At 40.5% G+C, this 18391-nt stretch overlaps 3 protein-coding genes across 3 annotated transcripts in view; 2 read left to right on the top strand and 1 right to left on the bottom strand.

Moving 5' to 3' along the window:
* ubr1 (ubiquitin protein ligase E3 component n-recognin 1) overlaps positions 1-8233 on the bottom strand; it is a 36401-nt gene extending 28168 nt beyond the window's left edge. The window contains exons 1-9 of the mRNA XM_078796403.1: positions 8015-8233; positions 7222-7481; positions 5656-5734; positions 4887-4997; positions 3022-3149; positions 2805-2943; positions 1252-1314; positions 187-310; positions 1-86 (exon numbers count right to left, since the gene is read on the bottom strand). The exon at positions 1-86 is cut by the window's left edge and continues 22 nt beyond it. Of these exons, the coding sequence (XP_078652529.1) occupies positions 1-86; positions 187-310; positions 1252-1314; positions 2805-2943; positions 3022-3149; positions 4887-4997; positions 5656-5734; positions 7222-7481; positions 8015-8059 (1035 nt within the window). The 5' untranslated portion in view covers positions 8060-8233. The remainder of the gene's footprint in view (positions 87-186; positions 311-1251; positions 1315-2804; positions 2944-3021; positions 3150-4886; positions 4998-5655; positions 5735-7221; positions 7482-8014) is intronic.
* A 203-nt stretch (positions 8234-8436) lies between these two features.
* On the top strand, positions 8437-13714 carry atxn3 (ataxin 3). Its single transcript, XM_058091200.2, has 11 exons — positions 8437-8585; positions 9016-9180; positions 9264-9308; positions 9386-9471; positions 9558-9624; positions 9692-9779; positions 9847-9976; positions 10061-10224; positions 10341-10482; positions 12554-12609; positions 12681-13714. Exons 1-11 carry the CDS (start codon positions 8499-8501, stop codon positions 12725-12727), a joined length of 1077 nt encoding a protein of 358 aa, XP_057947183.2. The 5' UTR covers positions 8437-8498; the 3' UTR covers positions 12728-13714.
* A 1306-nt stretch (positions 13715-15020) lies between these two features.
* Positions 15021-17961, top strand: serpina10b (serpin peptidase inhibitor, clade A (alpha-1 antiproteinase, antitrypsin), member 10b). The gene is made up of 5 exons (XM_058090586.2): positions 15021-15181; positions 15287-15910; positions 17089-17362; positions 17433-17580; positions 17663-17961. Exons 1-5 carry the CDS (start codon positions 15163-15165, stop codon positions 17852-17854), a joined length of 1257 nt encoding a protein of 418 aa, XP_057946569.2. The 5' UTR covers positions 15021-15162; the 3' UTR covers positions 17855-17961.
* Positions 17962-18391: the final 430 nt, after the last annotated feature.

The raw sequence follows: 18391 nt of genomic DNA, 5'->3' as shown, positions 1-18391 counted from the left end.
CAACATGAGTCTGCTGATGCAGCACAAGCTGGTCTGGTCTTTGTTGGGCTCGAGCGCTACCCTGCAGAAGGCCTGTCTGAAACCCACTGCACAACACACACACACATACACACACACAGGATCAGAAGATATACAACTGGGACCTTTAACACTTAGATTACAGTTTATACAGCAATGACCAAGAACCTGAATAACCGATGATCTTTTGGAACCAGGAGCCAAGGCGCAGGGCGAATGTTTGATGAGCCATGACGGCCGAGTGCAGAACCTCGACACGCAGAGGCTGCAGGGAAATGTGCTCAGAGTTGTACTGCAAGACATAAGCATAATAACATTTAAGGTCGCTGGGCTGATTTATGCTAATTTAACAAAGAGTGAGAGGTTAGGTTGTCATTTCTGGTACTTAGTATGACACAAAACTATTATACACGACTTCCACAAAACTTCATATGAGAGGGCAAAGTTACACTTTGATCGTTCGCTAGTTTGCCATTTTGTTTGTTTTTAAAAAAATACATAATCAATTTACACAAAACTGTCATGGAGACAGAACCAGCAAGTGAAAGAATAGGAGTATTTTTGCTGTTTTTTAGTTTTATGTAAGTCTTCAATGCCCTGAGAATACAATGACCTGCATTAATGAGAATAGTCGCATGCATACAAATGAATACTAATAATATTTTGCTGTAGAACTATGTACATATGTGTAATACTTTGTTTTTTATATTCAAATCAAATCAACTTTATTTGTAGAGCACTTTTCCTGCAAAGACATGCAACACAAAGTGCTTTACAGAATTAAAAACAATTACCACAATTAAAAGGAAAAACAATTACAAAGAAAGCTAAAGACTAAAAGCATAAAATAGGACTAAAAAGATAAAAACATAAGAAAAGTTTAAAAATATTAGTTAAAAGCCTTTAATCTTTTTTTTTATTCAGTATAGTTAATCCAGACTCCATTCACTGTGCAATATCTGATCAACCTCCATATGCAATATTAAGGCTCTAAGTGCAATATATTAAGTTCTAAGTGAAGTATTTCTATAATGCATCATATTAACTCACTATCAAGATCTCATAGTGTATAAACTGGTCATATATTTCATATCATTTCATATTATCTGCAAACTGTATTTGTATATAACTCTGGGTAAAATTGTTGATTTGTTAATACTTGGGTTGTTTATATTGGTTAGTTAGCTAATTAGTATTGCACAGCTAGTATCTTCGTATGTGACCCGGATTTACCTTGATGTGGTCTTTGGCTTGCTGACAGGAGTCCAGACTTCCTCTCTTGACTGCTCGCCGACCCTGCACCGTATAGATAAGACATGCTTAGATTATACAGTACGTGATAATTTGACGGTGATATCGATGCGGCATCAAAAATTAGCAATACAGTAGTCGCTTGCTACATCGTACCTCCAACATCGCTCTCTCACGCTATCACAGCTTTTCAAAAAAAAAAAAAAGCATTACTTTCACACTGCATGTAATCAGCCATGGCATGTCCGAATGGGAAAAAAACTTCTCCTCCCACTCCATGTGGAAGTGGTAGATTTTTTTTGGCTTTTTACTTAGTCTTTCCCCACTCCATTCGAAATACTCTCTTAATATTAGAATAAAACATAAATTGGGAGCTAACCAGTTAGCTCGCTAGCATGCTATCCCTAAAGTTGTGGCCCTCTCGTCTGTCTCTGCACTGATCCTTTCAAAATTTAAAAATACAAAATAAAAATTATAAAAATGATATCAGAAAGGCAGCGACCGGTCCAGGGTGCACCCCACCTATCGCCCAAAGACAGCTGGGATAGGCTCCAGCACCCCCGCGACCCTCGTGAGGAAAAGTGGCAGAAAACGAATCAATGAATAATTATCAGAAAGGCAGGAAGTGAACAAATGTAACAGTTACTGTTTGTAAAAGTACCAGATGGAGGGGTAGGATTTAATAAGCTTTGCTTCTTCCTACTCCTTTTGGACATGTGGAACTGTGAACTGATTATGTGATGCATTCAATTGTAATCTGATGCATGTTCAAATGAAATAAAACCATTAAAAAAAATTTAAAAATAAAAAAACAAAAAAAAATTCATTAAATTAAAAAAATAAAATAACATTTTTTTTATTACCTTAGAAAGGCAGGAAGTGAACAAATGTAACACTTACTGATTGTAATAGTACCAGATGGAGGGGTAGGATTTAATAAGCTTTGCTTCTTCCTACTCCTTTTGGACATGTGGAACTGTGAACTGATTATGTGATGCATTCAATTGTAATCTGATGCATGTTCAAATGAAATAAAACCATTAAAAAAAAAATGTTAAATAAGAAAAAATTTAAACAAAAAAGCGGTAGAAAATGAATGAATCAAAATATTTTTTAATTAAATAAAAAAAAAAACTTAAATTACATTAGGAAAGCAGGAAGTGAACAAATGTAACAGTTACTGATTGTAAAAGTACCAGATGGAGGGGTAGGATTTAATAAGCTTTGCTTCTTCCTACTCCTTTTGGACATGTGGGACTGTGAACTGATTATGTGATGCATTCAATTGTAATCTGATGCATGTTCAAATGAAATAAAACCATTACCATTAGCAATTTGGTGTAAACAAAGAAAAATAGGAGTGTAGCGTCTCTAACTAAAAATCGTACATAGAAAGTCATGAACAAGTTTTCTTTGCTACAACTACTATTAATATTAAACCCTGCTTTGCAGAAATTCACCGCAGTGGGGGGGTGGAACCAATTAAACGTGATAAACGAGGGATGACTGTAGCGCAATAAGAAGCCGAGTTATACCTCCTTGTCAATAAGCGCTGTGTGAGTCTGCGCCTCCGCCTGGTCACAGTTAACCGACCGCTGCAGGGTGTAGATCACATGGTCGTACGAATGGTGCTCGTCGTTGTACAGCACACAGAAGTACATGTTGTCTCTTTCCCTGCACGCGTGCACAAATGTTCGGTCAAAGTCGCCGCTTTGCGTACTCGAGTTTACGTGAAATTCCGAAAAGACATACTCAGGTTGGAGTTGATGTGAAAGCTGACGGTCTTCTGCCCAGTCGAGGAAGTCTGTGAAGTAATTCAGCAATACCCGGAAGAGCATCTCAACACGATTGTACAATTCCGGCTCCAACGTGCACTCATCCTGCGGAGATAAGATTCAAACATAAGAACTAAGATATAAGATGTTGACATGTATTGTATTACTTTATAAGGGAATATTTGCTTTGGTGAGAGTTTGTTTTGTTTTGAGTCGGACACTAACCAAGGCATCAATGTATTATTATTTAACTAGCTTATAATAACATCTACTGAAACCCATTTCCTGTGTCATTAGCAATGAGTCTGTGCTTTCATCTGGTTGAAATATGTTTATTAAAAAGAAAAAAAATCTAGTCCCACAAGAGCAAACATTCCCCTTGCCGGTCACGTATTTCATACAAATGTCTAACATTTAACACACAAGTCAAACAAACATGCGACTCGTCTGTACATTTGTACCGCTAGCTACGTCACACTACTGTGTGAGACTCTGCTGGATTCTGCCACACTATGCACACACACACACACACACACACACACACACACACGACACAAAGATGAGTGGATTTTCCATGCTGCGTGTGGAGACACCATGTTGTTTCATGACAGTGGGCAACAAGACAAATTGATGCTATCCACATCTCCTGTTCAAAGAAACCAGGCACAATGCTAACAGGGTTACAAGATCTAAAGCAGGGGTCTCAAACATGCGGCCCGCGGGCAAGTTTGATATGGATGCTGTATGGTATCATGTACCCAGAAAAAATTATTACGTTTGATTAATGTTCATGTTAAAAGGTTAAATAACTGTTAATAGTTATCCTCCCTATCCGTGTGGAAGTGGTAAGTTTTTTGGCTAAAGGAAATAACTTGAAAGCTACCGTTTAGGTCGCTAGCTCTCTAGTTTGCGAGTTAGCATGTGTCTCAAGACCCTGCAGTTGCGCAATATGTTGTAAATAAAAAGAGTATAAATGTGACTATAGTCGTGTTTTGTCATGTCTACAGGGCTCTAATAATGCTTTGTTCATTTTAATCTGAAAAAAATAATTTGTCTACCCACCAACTATATGTGGTTTCTTAATTTTTAATTATTTGCCGTTTTATTATTATTATTAAATTTATTTATTACTGATTGATTTTTTTTATTCTTGATTTGTTTATTTATTTTTCATCTTATTTTGTGTAGAAAAATAAAAAGTAAGATATTTGAGAACAGTGGAATGTTTTATCAGAGCTTTTCTTGTAGAAAATCGAAACCAAAGCAAAGTTTATTAATTTTCTGTTTTTAATAAATGCGTTTTTTTTGGGGGGGGGGGGGGTTGGAAAACCTGATGCAGCCCAGTCTCACCCAGACCCTAGCTCCAGTGGCCCCCAAGTAAATTGAGTTTGAGACCCCTGCTATACATGCTGGGTCAAATTAACAAGTATACCTGATTTTTTTCTGTTTACAGAAAAAAAAAAAAAATTAAGAAAAAATGATTAAAATTTTACAATTGGAACCAAAGTGAAGTTTTTAAAAAAAAAATTGTTTTTAATAAATGCATTTTTTTTTTTTGGAAAACCTGATGCGGCCCAGTCTCACCCAGACCCTAGCTCCAGTGCCCCCCCCCCCCCCAAGTAAATTGAGTTTGAGACCCCTGATCTAAACAAAAAGGCAGGAGCCAGATATCATGACTCATGCACTGTTTGGGATTTTATTTGTAAACACAAGACGCAGCCAAGAGAGAAGCACTCTCATCCCAAGATGGGAAAATACACATTCCGGGGGTTCACTGACACTGAATGGGACAAAGTTGGTCTCTCCTCCACGTGCCTCTTTCCGCTCTGTTACGTAACTCACCGTTACCATGGCGGCAGCTGCCTCGGGGTCGTGTGTGGAGCAACACGGTCCAATTTTCCAGGCTTCCACGTCTCCACAGTCGCAGAAGCCCCCGCCCGATGATGCGTGCATCTTGGGAAAAACAAATACATAATTATGTTAGTATGTAATAAAGACATGGAAATATATACGTTTATTTTAAGTCCTCATGTGATTAACTTGAGCTTGATTAAAGCGTTCACATACAAGGATGCTTTAATATGTGATTTTATGATTTTATGGTCAATGATACCAACACAACAAAAAAGACATAATATTCCAATATTATCATGGGGCTGCATGGCGGACGAGTGGTTAGCGCACAGACTTCACAGCTAAGAGACCAGGGTTCAATTCCACCCTCGGCCATCTCTGTGTGAAGTTTGCATGTTTTCTCCGGGTACTCCGGTTTCCTCCCACATTCCAAAAACATGCTAGGTTAATTAGCGACTCCAAATTGTCCATAGGTATGAATGTGAGTGTGAATGGTTGTTTGTCTATATGTGCCCTGTGATTGGCTGGCCACCAGTCCAGGGTGTACCCCGCCTCTCGCCCAAAGACAGCTGGGATAGACTCCAGCACCCCTTGCGACCCTCGTGAGGATAAGCGGTAGAAAATGAATTAATAATATTATCATTTGTACCAATACTGTAATAAGTAAGAATATGAAAATAGATAATTCACTTCTCTACACAGTTCATTCATATACATACATATTCACGGACAATCTGAACTCTACATCTGCACCCACCTTGTAACGATGACTTTTGTGGACACTCTCCTGGAAACAGTCCATGCACAGCACGCATGTGGGATCTATTGCACAATCCCTGCAATGTGTTGAAAAGCATGCGGTCACTGATAAACACCTGTGTTGACAATACATTGTATTTAACTTGAACAGCTGCAGTATTCTCAGCTGTAACCTTTCTGACGTGACGAATTATGAGAGTAAAGTTCACCTCAATCACAACAGAAGCCTAATTAGCTATTCACTCCTATAATACTTACACCTGTAATGGAACTTGTGTTATAATGGAATTAATTACACCTAGCAGTTGTTTAGTTGTTATTTAACATTATGTATAACACGCGGCCCGCGGGCCAAATGTGGCCCGCAGGACACTAGTTTGAGGCCCCCGCCTTGATATGAAAGTTTAATGTTAGTGCGGCCCCGCGCAAGTTTGATATGGATGCTGTATGGTATCATGTACCCAGAAAAAATTATTACGTTTGATTAATGTTCATGTTAAAGGTTAAATAACTGTTAATAGTTATCCTCCCTATCCATGTGGAAGTGGTAAGTTTTTGGCTATTTAAGTTTAAAGGAAATAACTTGAAGGCTACCGTTTAGGTCGCTAGCTCTCTAGTTTGCGAGTTAGCATGTGTCTCAAGACCCTGCAGTTGCGCAATATGTTGTAAATAAAAAGTATAAATGTGACTATAGTCGTGTTTTGTCATGTCTACAGGGCTCTAATAATGCTTTGTTAATTTTAATCTGAAAAAAATAATTTGTCTACCCACCAACTATATGTGGTTTCTTAAGTTTTTATTATTTGCTGTTTTATTATTATTATTATATTTATTTAATTATTACTGATTGATTGATTTTCTTTATTCTTGATTTATTTTAAATTTATTTAACTTATTTATTTTTAAAGTTTTTTTAGTTTTTAATAAATGCGTCTTTGTTTTTTTTGGGGTTTTTTTTGGAAAACCTGATGCGGCCCAGTCTCACCCAGACCCAAGCTCCAGTGGCCCTCAAGTAAATTGAGTTTGAGACCGCTAGATGGTATTTTAGGCAAATGGTGGTCACACCAGAAAATGACCCCTCCGGATCACCACCAATACAGTGGCCTTTTACTGTGGCCAACCGAAAGCACATCTGTGGAATAATCATGCTGTCTTATCAATATCTTGATTTGCCGAGCCTGTGAGGTGGACAGATTATGAATCATGAAGGATTAATGCTTTAGACAGATTTTTAAACAATATTTGAGATAAATATGCCTTTTGTGGACAGTGAAAATGTTTTAGATTTTTTGAGATCATGGAAAATGTGAGCAAAAACAAAAGTCTTATATTTTAATTAAGTGTATGAAGGTGTACAGTTTAAAGTGCTGATTTGTTGTTGCAGGTGACCACCATGTACTGATGTTTGATACAATTTTTAGACCATGTTGACGCCTGAAATAATAATACAAAAAAAATGCAATCAGTTCGAAATAAATCAGACGCTACATTCTAGTGACTAACAAAACAATATGAACTTGAAGACATTTTTTTTTTATGTATACAATGACAGACATTTTCAGACCTGCAAGAGTAGACGGTCTCTCCCTCTTTGAAGACACGTCCACACAGCTGGGAAGACGTGCTGCGCTGTTTGAGCTTCTCCACACCTTCATCTGGATCTTCACCAAACAGGAAGTACTCCAGAGGATGGAGGAGGAGCTTCTGTGTGTGCTCCTCTTCCTGCTGAGGGCTGAGCTCATCTTTAAGACAGAAGATCCGAGGAACCTGCTTCCTCAGGTAACTGTACAGGGCCGACTTCAGGTCTGCAGATGCCTGCCATTCCTGAACAAGGGGTGTGGAAGATATATTATACAATATGTATTAGGCACATATACACATATATTGGGTTTATTATTGATGTAGCCCTGCAAAAAAGCTTAGCTTTAGGAGAATTAATACTTTACCCTTCTATTCATCACTAAGTTAACACAGGTTGTCACAATTAATCTTAATAATATGGGTTAATTTCCCCAAAATAGAACCTGCTTGCACAATGAGTCATGGTAGATGCAATACTACAATTTTACTTTCGAAATAAGTCGAGCTGTTCAGATTAACAAATCCAAGTAACGTTGACTACCCAAAACGCCCAAAACGCACCAACTCTGGAGTAATATTTGAAGCACTACAGAGACATTTGAGGTATAAGTACACAAGCTAAAGGCAACTGCTAGCTACAGCAATAGGACATGGTTTCACGGAATGATAAACGTACACTCAGAGGCGTAACGTACACATTTTAGCCAAACTATTCACCCCCAAATCAGCGTGCACAATGTCAGTTGTAAGAGATTGTTTTTAAAAAAAAAACATACCTTTATGAGCTCCAGCTCGTCAAAAGGTTTCCCAGCCTCCGCCATATTCCATTTGCCGTAAAGGAGGGAGTGTCGTTAAGCTAGAGTTCCCTTGTAATAGAACACCTTTGTTTGTAATTCCTTTCATTGAAGGTGTTGTATGAAAATAAATATTGTTTTTATTGAATAAATGCTAACGTACAGCATTTGAGTTTTTAATTCTTATTTATGATGGAAACAAACCTGACGCGTTTTGTAAACAAAACACATTCACGAGCTCAACATGACAGCGCCCCCTAACGGCAGCGTTATTGTTCGCCCATCGAGACCAGTTAATACACCATTTTATGGTTTTTTTTTTATTGTGCTAAATGCTGATTTTAATTGGTGCTTATGCAATGATTATTTGATATAAGTATCCGGATTGTATGCTGAAGCATCTTTTTTTTTCAATGTCACTGTCTGAGCCCAGCCTCTAGAGGGTGCTACTGGGATAGTTTGGCTAATGGTGAACACGGTTATGACGAGCGAGGTCAGAGTTGAATGTTTGACAGAGAGAGACCCCAATATGGATGCCATATTCCACGAGAAAGTAAGTTAAATGTACATATTACAACTTTTAACACCGCATAACCACCTGCGTGTGTTTTTAAAAGTCCTAGCCTTTGTCCGTGTTATGTAAATGAAGTGTCGATGTTTTAGATGTTTTTGCTGGCAGTATTGTTTCCCTGTTAGCTATATCGCTACAGTCAAGTTACCATTCAGTCATTTAAAAAAAAACTTTATTTGTAGTAATGTATCAAGAAGTGTAAACAAGGCGCTAAATCTGCTCAATGTTGTTGTTTTTTTTAATAGTTGTAGACTCACGATAGCGAGTTATGACAAATTAGTAACGCAGATGTATTTTCCATGTAAGCTAACATTATCTACTTTAGAGGAAAGTGCTAAACTGTCATTGTTTTGGAAAAATATTGGGGAAAAAAATGGTGCTGTCATTGCAATAACGATTCTTCGATGTGTAGCAAGAGGGCTCTCTCTGCGCCCAGCATTGCCTCAACAACCTGCTGCAGGGCGAGTACTTCAGCCCTGTGGATCTTTCCTCTATTGCCCATCAGTTGGACGAAGAGGAGAGGATGAGAATGGCTGAGGGAGGAATGGGCAGCGAGGAGTATAGGACTTTTTTACAAGTGAGAGGATACTAGTACATTTATTTCCTTTTTTACAATGTAAAAACATGCTTCATAAAGTTGCTATGTGATTACGTTTGTAGCAACCTTCTGGAAACATGGATGACAGTGGGTTCTTTTCCATACAAGTGAGGTCCACATTTGCTATATTTGTCATGTTTTTGGAGTGAAATATTGAATTATGTTTTGCGTGATGTCGTTATAGGTTATTAGCAATGCTCTGAGAGTTTGGGGATTGGAGCTAATCCTCTTCAACAGTCGGGAATACCAGAGCCTGATGATAAATCCAATGTAAATTTCCTTTATTAAGATTATTTGGCATCATAATCTGCATTACTAACATGTGGGATTGTGTTTTTTTTCTGTTGATGTTTCAGAAATGAAAAGGCCTTTATATGCAATTACAAGGAGCATTGGTTTACTATTCGCAAACTTGGACAACAGGTACAGTTTACATGGTTTACAAAATAATAATAATGTAGCTTAATTTAGTATATATTTTTCATTGCAGTGGTTTAACTTGAATTCACTTTTGACTGGACCAGAGTTGATATCAGACACATACTTAGCCCTTTTCCTCGCACAGTTACAGCAAGAAGGTAATGCCACTACACATTGATTCTTGATCTTGTAGACCAACTAATAAAGTTCCGTATGCATGTGCAGGTTATTCCATATTCGTGATCCGCGGAAACCTACCAGACTGTGAAGCAGAGCAGATTCTTGGAATCATGAGAGTGCAGCAACAACAGCGGCCGAGGCTTATCGGAGAGGACGAGGCTCAGACAAGTGCAGGGTACTAACATGCTATACGATGATGAAGATCCATAATCGGTTTTGTTTGAAATTGTTTTTTTTTTCCCTAATGTGGCAACTGTAGTCGGTCAGCAACACTGGGCCAGACGGAGATGGTCTGTGGCGTGGAGAGCAACGTCGTGGAGGAAGACGAGGAGCTGAAGAGAGCTCTGGCGCTCAGCAGACAGGACATAGATGTAGAAGATGAGGAAGCTGATCTACGCAGGGCCATTCAGCTTAGCATGCAAGGTAACAAAGAATGTTACTGTTCGAAATCTTAAGACCAAGGTGAAAAATTGCAAGAAATTTACATTTTGCAGTGCAAAATGAACAATTGATTGATTTTTTATAATTTTAAATATTAGGAGCTGTGTTGGGCAGCACGTCGTCAGATTCTGAAGGCGGACATTTGAAGTTGGACAGTGAGGCTGCAGGCGGACCGAGAGTCCAAAATGAGGTGCTCACCGTAGAGGAGCTGAGGAAGAGGAGGCAGGCTTACTTCAATCAGTGAGTTTAACCTTTTTAAAGGGATAGTTCCAATTTTTTGACATGAAGTTGTATGACATCCCCATCAGCAGTGTAGGCCATCAACAGTGACTTACCCCCCCCCCACTTAGTCCTGTGAGCCCAGTTCTGGTCGGATTTCCGTGAAGAGGAACGTAATTCTGGTTAGTTGCTGGGGCCACTTAAGTAAAGAGTTTGGCTTTTCAAAACAATATGCGTTCAAAAGAGTCTGACTCAACAGTCTGACTCGTGGTGTCATCTTTCAAAGGACACTAAAATCATCACACAGTAACTTAACACTCAAAAGGTAGCTAAGAGAGTTTGGCTTTTCAAAACAATATGCGTTCAAAAGAGTCTGACTCGTGGCGTCGTCTTACAAAGAACACTAAAATCATCACACAGTAACTTAACACTCAAAAGGTAGCTAAGAGAGTTTGGCTTTTCAAAACGATATGCGTTCAAAAGAGTCAGACTCAATAGTCTGACTCGTGGTGTCATCTTACAAAGAACACTAAAATCATCACACAGTAACTTAACACTCAAAAGGTAGCTAAGGGAGTTTGGCTTTTCAAAACAATATGCGTTCAAAAGAGTCTTGTCTCAACAGTCTGACTCGCGGCGTCGTCTTACAAAGAACACTAAAATCATCACACAGTAACTTAACACTCAAAAGGTAGCTAAGAGAGTTTGGCTTTTCAAAACAATATGCGTTCAAAAGAGTCAGACTCAATAGTCTGACTCGTGGTGTCATCTTACAAAGAACACTAAAATCATCACACAGTAACTTAACACTCAAAAGGTAGCTAAGGGAGTTTGGCTTTTCAAAACGATATGCGTTCAAAAGAGTCTGACTCAACAGTGTGTCAGTGTGTGTGTCTTTGGACGAGAGGCGGGGTACACCCTGGACTGGTGGCCAGCCAACCACAGGGCACATATAGACAAACAACCATTCACACTCACATTCATACCTATGGACAATTTGGAGTCGCTAATTAACCTAGCATGTTTTTGGAATGTGGGAGGAAACCGGCAAAAACCCGCGCATGCACGGGGAGAACATGCAAACTCCACACAAAGATGGCCAAGGGTGGAATCGAACTCGGGTTTCCTATCTGTGTGGCCTGCGCACTAACCACTCGCTCACTGTGCAATTCATTCATTCATTTTCTACCGCTTATCCTCACTAGGGTCACAGGGGGGTGCTGGAGAATATCCCAGCTGTCTTCGGGCGAGAGGCGGGGTACACCCTTGGACTGGTGGCCAGCCAATCACAGGGCACATATAGACAAACAACCATTCACACTCACATTCATACCTATGGACAATTTGGAGTCGCTAATTAACCTAGCATGTTTTTGGAATGTGGGAGGAAACCGGAGTACCCGGAGAAAACCCACGCATGCACGGGAGAACATGCAAACTCCACACAGAGATGGCCGAGGGTGGAATTGAACCCCGGTTTCCTAGCTGTGAGGTCTGTGCGCTAACCACTCGTCCGCCGTGCCGCCACAAATTCATTCATTCATTCATTTTCTACCGCTTTTTCCTCACGAGGGTCACGGGGGTGCTGGGGTCCTATCCCAGCTGTCTTGGGGCGAGAGGCAGGGTACACCCTGGACTGGTGGCCAGCCAATCACAGGGCACATATAGACAAACAACCATTCACACTCACATTCATACCTATGGACAATTTGGAGTCGCTAATTAACCTAGCATGTTTTTGCAATGTGGGGGGAAACCTGCAAACTCCGCACAGAGATGGCCGAGGGTGGAATTGAACCCTGGTTTCCTAGCTGTGAGGTCTGCGCGCTAACCACTCGACCACCGTGCCGCCACAAATCATTTATAATAATCCAAAATAATATAGAATGTAGAAAGAAAATGTTGTCTTTGCACGCAAAAACAGTACAAAACTGAACCTTAGTCCACGTACCGATCCATGTACCGATACGGACCATACCATGGGTTACATGTCCCATTACACACTCATGTCAGTGATGGAAAATCTCCAAATTTGAAAAGTGCTTGACTTGAAAATGTTTATAAACCCTCATTTTGAATATATTGTTTTTAGGCAAGAGCACCAACTTCAATCAAACATTCCTCAACACACCAACTCTGCATCAATAGGTAAAAATCCTGATTGTATGAAACAATATGGATCAATAGGTTAAAGTTGTTATTGTCGTTCTTTGCTGCAGAGAACCCTCGCACTCAATTGGACCAACAGCAAAAACCCAGCCTGTGACTTGTGGGGAAAAAAAGCTCAGCGTACGTTGTTATGACGTTGTTATGACGTTGTTATGACGCCATGCTAGGGGTGGCTTCGCTCCTTCCTCTAACCTTTTTGGCTCTTTTTGCGACCACGTGGACATTCAGGAGGCTTTTCCGTGTTTGGTTCGCGAATGGATGTTAGAGAACGACAACAGAGAATAAAGCAGCAGTCGCCTTTCGTGTTATTTACACCGTGGCTGCAAAGAAGCTGAACTCATGATGCAGTGAAACAAGTTTGCCTTTTTTTTTTTTTTTTTTTTAAATACCATGGCGCCTTCTATTTCTACGGTATACTGTCTTGTTTTCTAATTTTTTTTCCCAAAGAAAGGAACCATTCCCTACAAATGTTTGTTTTGCGAGAGATGAATGCATGGATCTTGTCCACAGTTCTAAATGTGATTCTACTTCTGTATTATTTTGACGCGAGACAACGCTAATGTAGGTTTATTTTCAATTTCTCGCTAAATATGTTCACATTTACATTAACAAGGAACAAGGTTTTCAGTCTGCATGTGATAAATTAATTCATTATTCCAGCAGGACGTCTTACATTCTCTCCTCATCAGTGTGTGTGTGTATGTGTGTGTGTGTGGGTGTGATAGCATGAAATGTATTAATAACAGCACATATACTGACTTTTGTTTTGACAACTGCCCTTTAAAAAGTCTCCACTCAGTAACGTGTACTACTTTTAGTAATCATGGGATTCAGTCAAAATTGAAACATTGAATAATAACGTGATATCAGACAGCATTGAAATATTTCTATTAACCAGTATTCAGTTCACATTTGTTTTTTTCGATTCGTTGTCATGGTTTTTTTGCCTGATTTGAAATGGACATATGATTTTTTTTTTTTTTTTTACCGGTTTCACTCACTACATTCTTACTCTAAGTACTAACATGTTTTTCTTCCATAATGTTCCTTTAAAAGATGTATTGTTTCAGGATTAAAGCAAAGTTCAACAGTTCTTGACTTTGGTCTTTTCATTTTGAACATTGAGATAGCATCAAAGCACCACCCGGGTTATGAATGAGGAAGTTTTACTTTTACTGGTAATGTAAATTAGGTACATAATCCAGATAGATAGATTGCACAATAGCACTAAAGTGTAATTGCCAACGAAATGTCGTTGTCTGGCTCCCATATAATACCAGAGACAAAAGAAGATTAATAATAATGTGGGCTGCACGGCGGTCGAGTGGTTAGCGCTCAGACCTCACAGCATGGAGACCAGCGTTCAATTCCACCTTCGGCCATCTCTGTGTGGAGTTTGCATGTTCTCCCCGTGCTTGTGTGGGTTTTCTCCGGGTACTCCGGTTTCCTCCCACATTCCAAAAACATGCTAGGTTAATTAGCGACTCCAAATTGTCCATAGGTATGAATGTGAGTGTGAATGGTTGTTTGTCTATATGTGCCCTGTGATTGGCTGGCCACCAGTCCAGGGTGAAGACAGCTGGGATAGGCTCCCGCGACCATCGTGAGAATAAGTGGTAAAAAATGAATGTTTTCCTAGAGGGGCTGCATGGTGGACAAAGTGGTTGGCGCACAGGCCTCACAGCTAAAAGACCCAAGTTCAATTCCACCCTCGGCCATCTCTGTGTGGAGTTTGCATGTTCTTCTTGTCATTCCCCGTTTCCTCCAACATTCCAAAAACATGCTAGGTTAATTAGCGACTCCAAATTGTCCATAGGTATGAATGTGAGTGTGAATGGTTGTTTGTCTATATGTGCCCTGTGATTGGCTGGCCACCAGTCCAGGGTGTACCCCGCCTCTCGCCCAAAGACAGCTGGGATAGGCTCCAGCACCCCCCGCAACCCTCGTGAGGATAAGTGGTAGAAAATGAATGAATAATAATGGATGAAACAGGCTGCACGGTGTTCGATTGGTTAGCGCACAGGCCTCACAGCTAGAAGACCTGAGTTCAACACCCTCAGCCATCTCTGTGTGGAGTTTGCATGTTCTTCCCGTGCATGCGTGGGTTTTCTCCGGTTTCCTCCCACATTCCAAAAACATGCTAGGTTAATTAGCGACTCCAAATTGTCCATAGGTATGAATGTGAGTGTGAATGGTTGTTTGTCTATATGTGCCCTGTGATTGGCTGGCGACCAGTCCAGGGTGTATCCCCACCTCTCACCAAAAAGACAGCTGGGATAGGCTCCAGCACCCCAACTTCAACACCCATACCTGATAGAAATCCTCCACTTGAGCACCTATACAATGTGGTCCAAATGCCTTGTTATTCCATAAAGTATGTTTGTATTATTTTCACCAGCACAAACACACACTGAGGTCCTATGACCCTCTTTAAAAAAAACGGGGGCAGAGTGGGACCATTGCTCCTGGTTAATGTGTAACACACAAAACACACTTGCACTTTGTTTCCCCAAATAAGAAGAATTGGACACAATGTTGCCCAAGATGGACGGTACGTATGAGAGCCATTGAAGTCTGGTATTATTGTCTTAAATTCAGTTGGATGTTTTGGAATTGTTGAAATGTATAATTAATAAAATGTGTTTTTGTGATTCAGGTGGTGCACCCAAACCTTCCCGGTCTCGAATAACGGTGGCCTACAAAATGAAGCTGGGATTTAGCTTTGTGTTAATGTGCATCCTCGTTCCCGGGCAGCCACTTCCCCACGCAAACATCCACAACCTCTCCTTCAAAAATATGGATTTCGGTATGAACCTTTACCGGAAAATATCCAGTTACCACGACGAGAATATCATTTTCTCCCCTCTGAGCGTTTCCACCAGTTTCGCCGCCCTTTCCATGGCTTCCTATGGCGTCACGTATGACGAGATTCTGAAAGGACTCAGCCTGGAGAAGCTGCTTCAAGCTGATCAGCCTGATCTGATCCCTAAGTTGTTCCAGATGCTCTACGGGAACATCACTCAGAACGGAACGATGATAGTGGATCAAGGCATGTCTCTTTTTGTCCGCCGGAATTTCAGCATCGAGAAAACTTTCGAGGAGCAGATGAAGTTGTATTTTAACTCGGATGTGAAAAGAGTAGACTTTGAAGACACGCAGAGAAGCATGCGTCTCATCAATGACTACGTTAAAAACAAGACCGGGGGCAAAGTGACGGAAATGATCTCCAGCCTTGATCCACTGACCCAACTCATGATGATCAACACATTTTATTTCCAAGGTAGGTTCATTCACCCTTAAAGAGAAGACTGCGTTCACACTTCGGTATGCTAGTCCGGAACAAAGATTAGTCCAGTTCACTTAGTGTTTACACTGTTACTTTTGTCTGGGACCATAGGAAACTCGGCATAGAAGACTTGATTGGACATATTACATTCATTCATTCATGAGGGTCGCAGGGGTGCTGGAGCCTATCCCAGCTGTCTTCACCCTGGACTGGTGGCCAGCCAATCACAGGGCACATATAAACAAACAACCATTCACACTCACATTCATACCTATGGACAATTTGTAGTCGCTAATTAACCTAGCATGTTTTTGGAATGTGAGAGGAAACGGGGAATGACGGGGAGAACATGCAAACTCCACACAGAGATGGCCGAGGGTGGAATTGAACTTGAGTCTTTTAGCTGTGAGGCCTGTGCGCCAACCACTTCCTACCATGCAGCCCCTCTAGGAAAACATTCATTCATTTTCTACCACTTATCCTCACGAGGGTCGCAGGGTTGCTGGAGCCTATCCCAGCTGTCTTCACCCTGGACTGGTGGCCAGCCAATCACAGGGCACATATAGACAAACAACCATTCACACTCACATTCATACCTATGGACAATTTGGAGTCGCTAATTAACCTAGCATGTTTTTGGAATGTGGGAGGAAACCGGAGTACCCGGAGAAAACCCACGCATGCACGGGAAAAACATGCAAACTCCACACAGAGATGGATGAGGGTGTTGAATTTGGGTCTTCTAGCTGTGAGGCCTGTGCGCTAACCAATCGACTACCGTGCAGCCTGTTTCATCCATTATTATTCATTCATTTTCTACCACTTATCCTCACGAGGGTCGCAGGGGGTTGCTAGAGCCTATCCCAGCTGTTTTCGGGGCGAGAGGCGGGGTACACCCTGGACTGGTGGCCAGCCAATCACAGGGCACATATAGACAAACAACCATTCACACTCACATTCATACCTATGGACAATTTGGAGTCGCTAATTAACCTAGCATGTTTTTGGAATGTGGGAGGAAACCGGAGTACCCGGAGAAAACCCACGCATGCACGGGGAGAACATGGAAGCTCCACACAGAGATGTCCGAGGGTGGATGTAATGACATCATGTCATGTCACTAAATGTCATGTTCTCCAGTGATGTTTCCACTGCCTGTCTCCATGATCCAGGCGGATGGGAAATGCCATTCAATGCCAACCAGACACACAAGGCACCCTTTTACATCGATAACTACAATATCCCACAAGTGCCGATGATGTACAAAGAGGATAAATTTGAAACGATGGAAGATGCTCATCTCGGTGCCAAAGTGCTGAAACTCCCCTACCTGGAAGGCGTTTCCATGCTCATCCTGCTGCCAAACAAAGGAGTGGACTATAGTTCCATTGAAGATGAAATCACGGCGAAGATGTTCCTTGGTTGGATTAAAAAACTGCGTAAAATGTGAGTTGAATTTTGGCGTAAAAAAAAAAAAAAAAAACAGTCAAGCAGTTCAACTCTTTTGTGTTCACAGGAAAGTGGAAATCAAAATCCCTAAATTCAAGATGGAGGAATCGTACTCTTTGAACAACATTCTCCCAGAGTTAGGTTTCAACAGTATCTTCACTCACACTGCTAATTTGACCGGTTTGAGCAAGGACGACGGCCTCCAGGTTTCAGAGGTTGGTTTCCAAAAAAAAAAAAAAAAAAAAAATGCGTATTACAAGTCGGATATTAATTTCACATTTGAAATTGGAACTGCAGGTACTACACAAGGCTGTCATTGAGGTGGACGAGACAGGGACAACCGCAGCGGCCGCCACAACAATCGGAATTATACCATATTCCCTACCCAGGACCTTCATTGTCAACCGTCCCTTTTTCTTCTTCATATACCATGAAGACACAAAAGCCCTGCTGTTCATGGGCAGGGTGATTAACCCCACTAAAAACTAGCTTTCGTGACTCAAATTAAATCTCAGATTACTATTCTCCTGTTGGTTTACTCTTTGAAAGCCACGCCTCTTTGTGATCTTTAATAAAACTCCACATATTGTGCTTTATTTATTGAATTATTTGTACAAACTCGCTCAACATCAAGAAACACGTTGCCAACTAGTAGACTGGCTAGAATATAATGGTAATAGTAATGGTTTAATTTCATTTGAACATGCATCAGATTACAATTGAATGCATCACATAATCAGTTCACAGTTCCACATGTCCAAAAGGAGTAGGAAGAAGCAAAGCTTATTAAATCCTACCCCTCCATCTGGTACTTTTACAATCAGTAACTGTTACATTTGTTCACTTCCTGCTTTCCTAATATAATTTTATTTTATTTAGTTGTATTTTTTTACAAAATTTATTATTTTTATTTATTATTTTTTTATGGTTTTATTTCATTTGAAAATGCATCAGATTACAATTGAATGCATCACATAATCAGTTCACAGTTCCACATGTCCAAAAGGAGTAGGAAGAAGCAGAGCT

This window comes from Doryrhamphus excisus, linkage group LG14 (genome assembly GCF_037039965.1).
Source record: "Doryrhamphus excisus strain RoL-2023G ecotype Guam linkage group LG14, RoL_Dexc_Guam_v1.1, whole genome shotgun sequence".
NCBI lineage: Eukaryota > Metazoa > Chordata > Actinopteri > Syngnathiformes > Syngnathidae > Doryrhamphus > Doryrhamphus excisus.
This window is presented reverse-complemented; position numbering and strand designations above follow the sequence as displayed.

What these genes read in the sequence shown, in the direction of transcription:
- atxn3 (XM_058091200.2), top strand. Translation starts at nt 8,499, where the DNA reads ATGGTGAACACGGTTATGACGAGCGAGGTCAGAGTTGAATGTTTGACA. An exon ending in ATGCCATATTCCACGAGAAA is followed by an intron (nt 8,586 to 9,015) that starts GTAAGTTAAATG and finishes TTCGATGTGTAG; the next exon opens with CAAGAGGGCTCTCTCTGCGC. An exon ending in TTCGCAAACTTGGACAACAG is followed by an intron (nt 9,625 to 9,691) that starts GTACAGTTTACA and finishes TTTTCATTGCAG; the next exon opens with TGGTTTAACTTGAATTCACT.
- serpina10b (XM_058090586.2), top strand. An exon ending in CAACACATTTTATTTCCAAG is followed by an intron (nt 15,911 to 17,088) that starts GTAGGTTCATTC and finishes TCCATGATCCAG; the next exon opens with GCGGATGGGAAATGCCATTC. An exon ending in ACGGCCTCCAGGTTTCAGAG is followed by an intron (nt 17,581 to 17,662) that starts GTTGGTTTCCAA and finishes TTGGAACTGCAG; the next exon opens with GTACTACACAAGGCTGTCAT.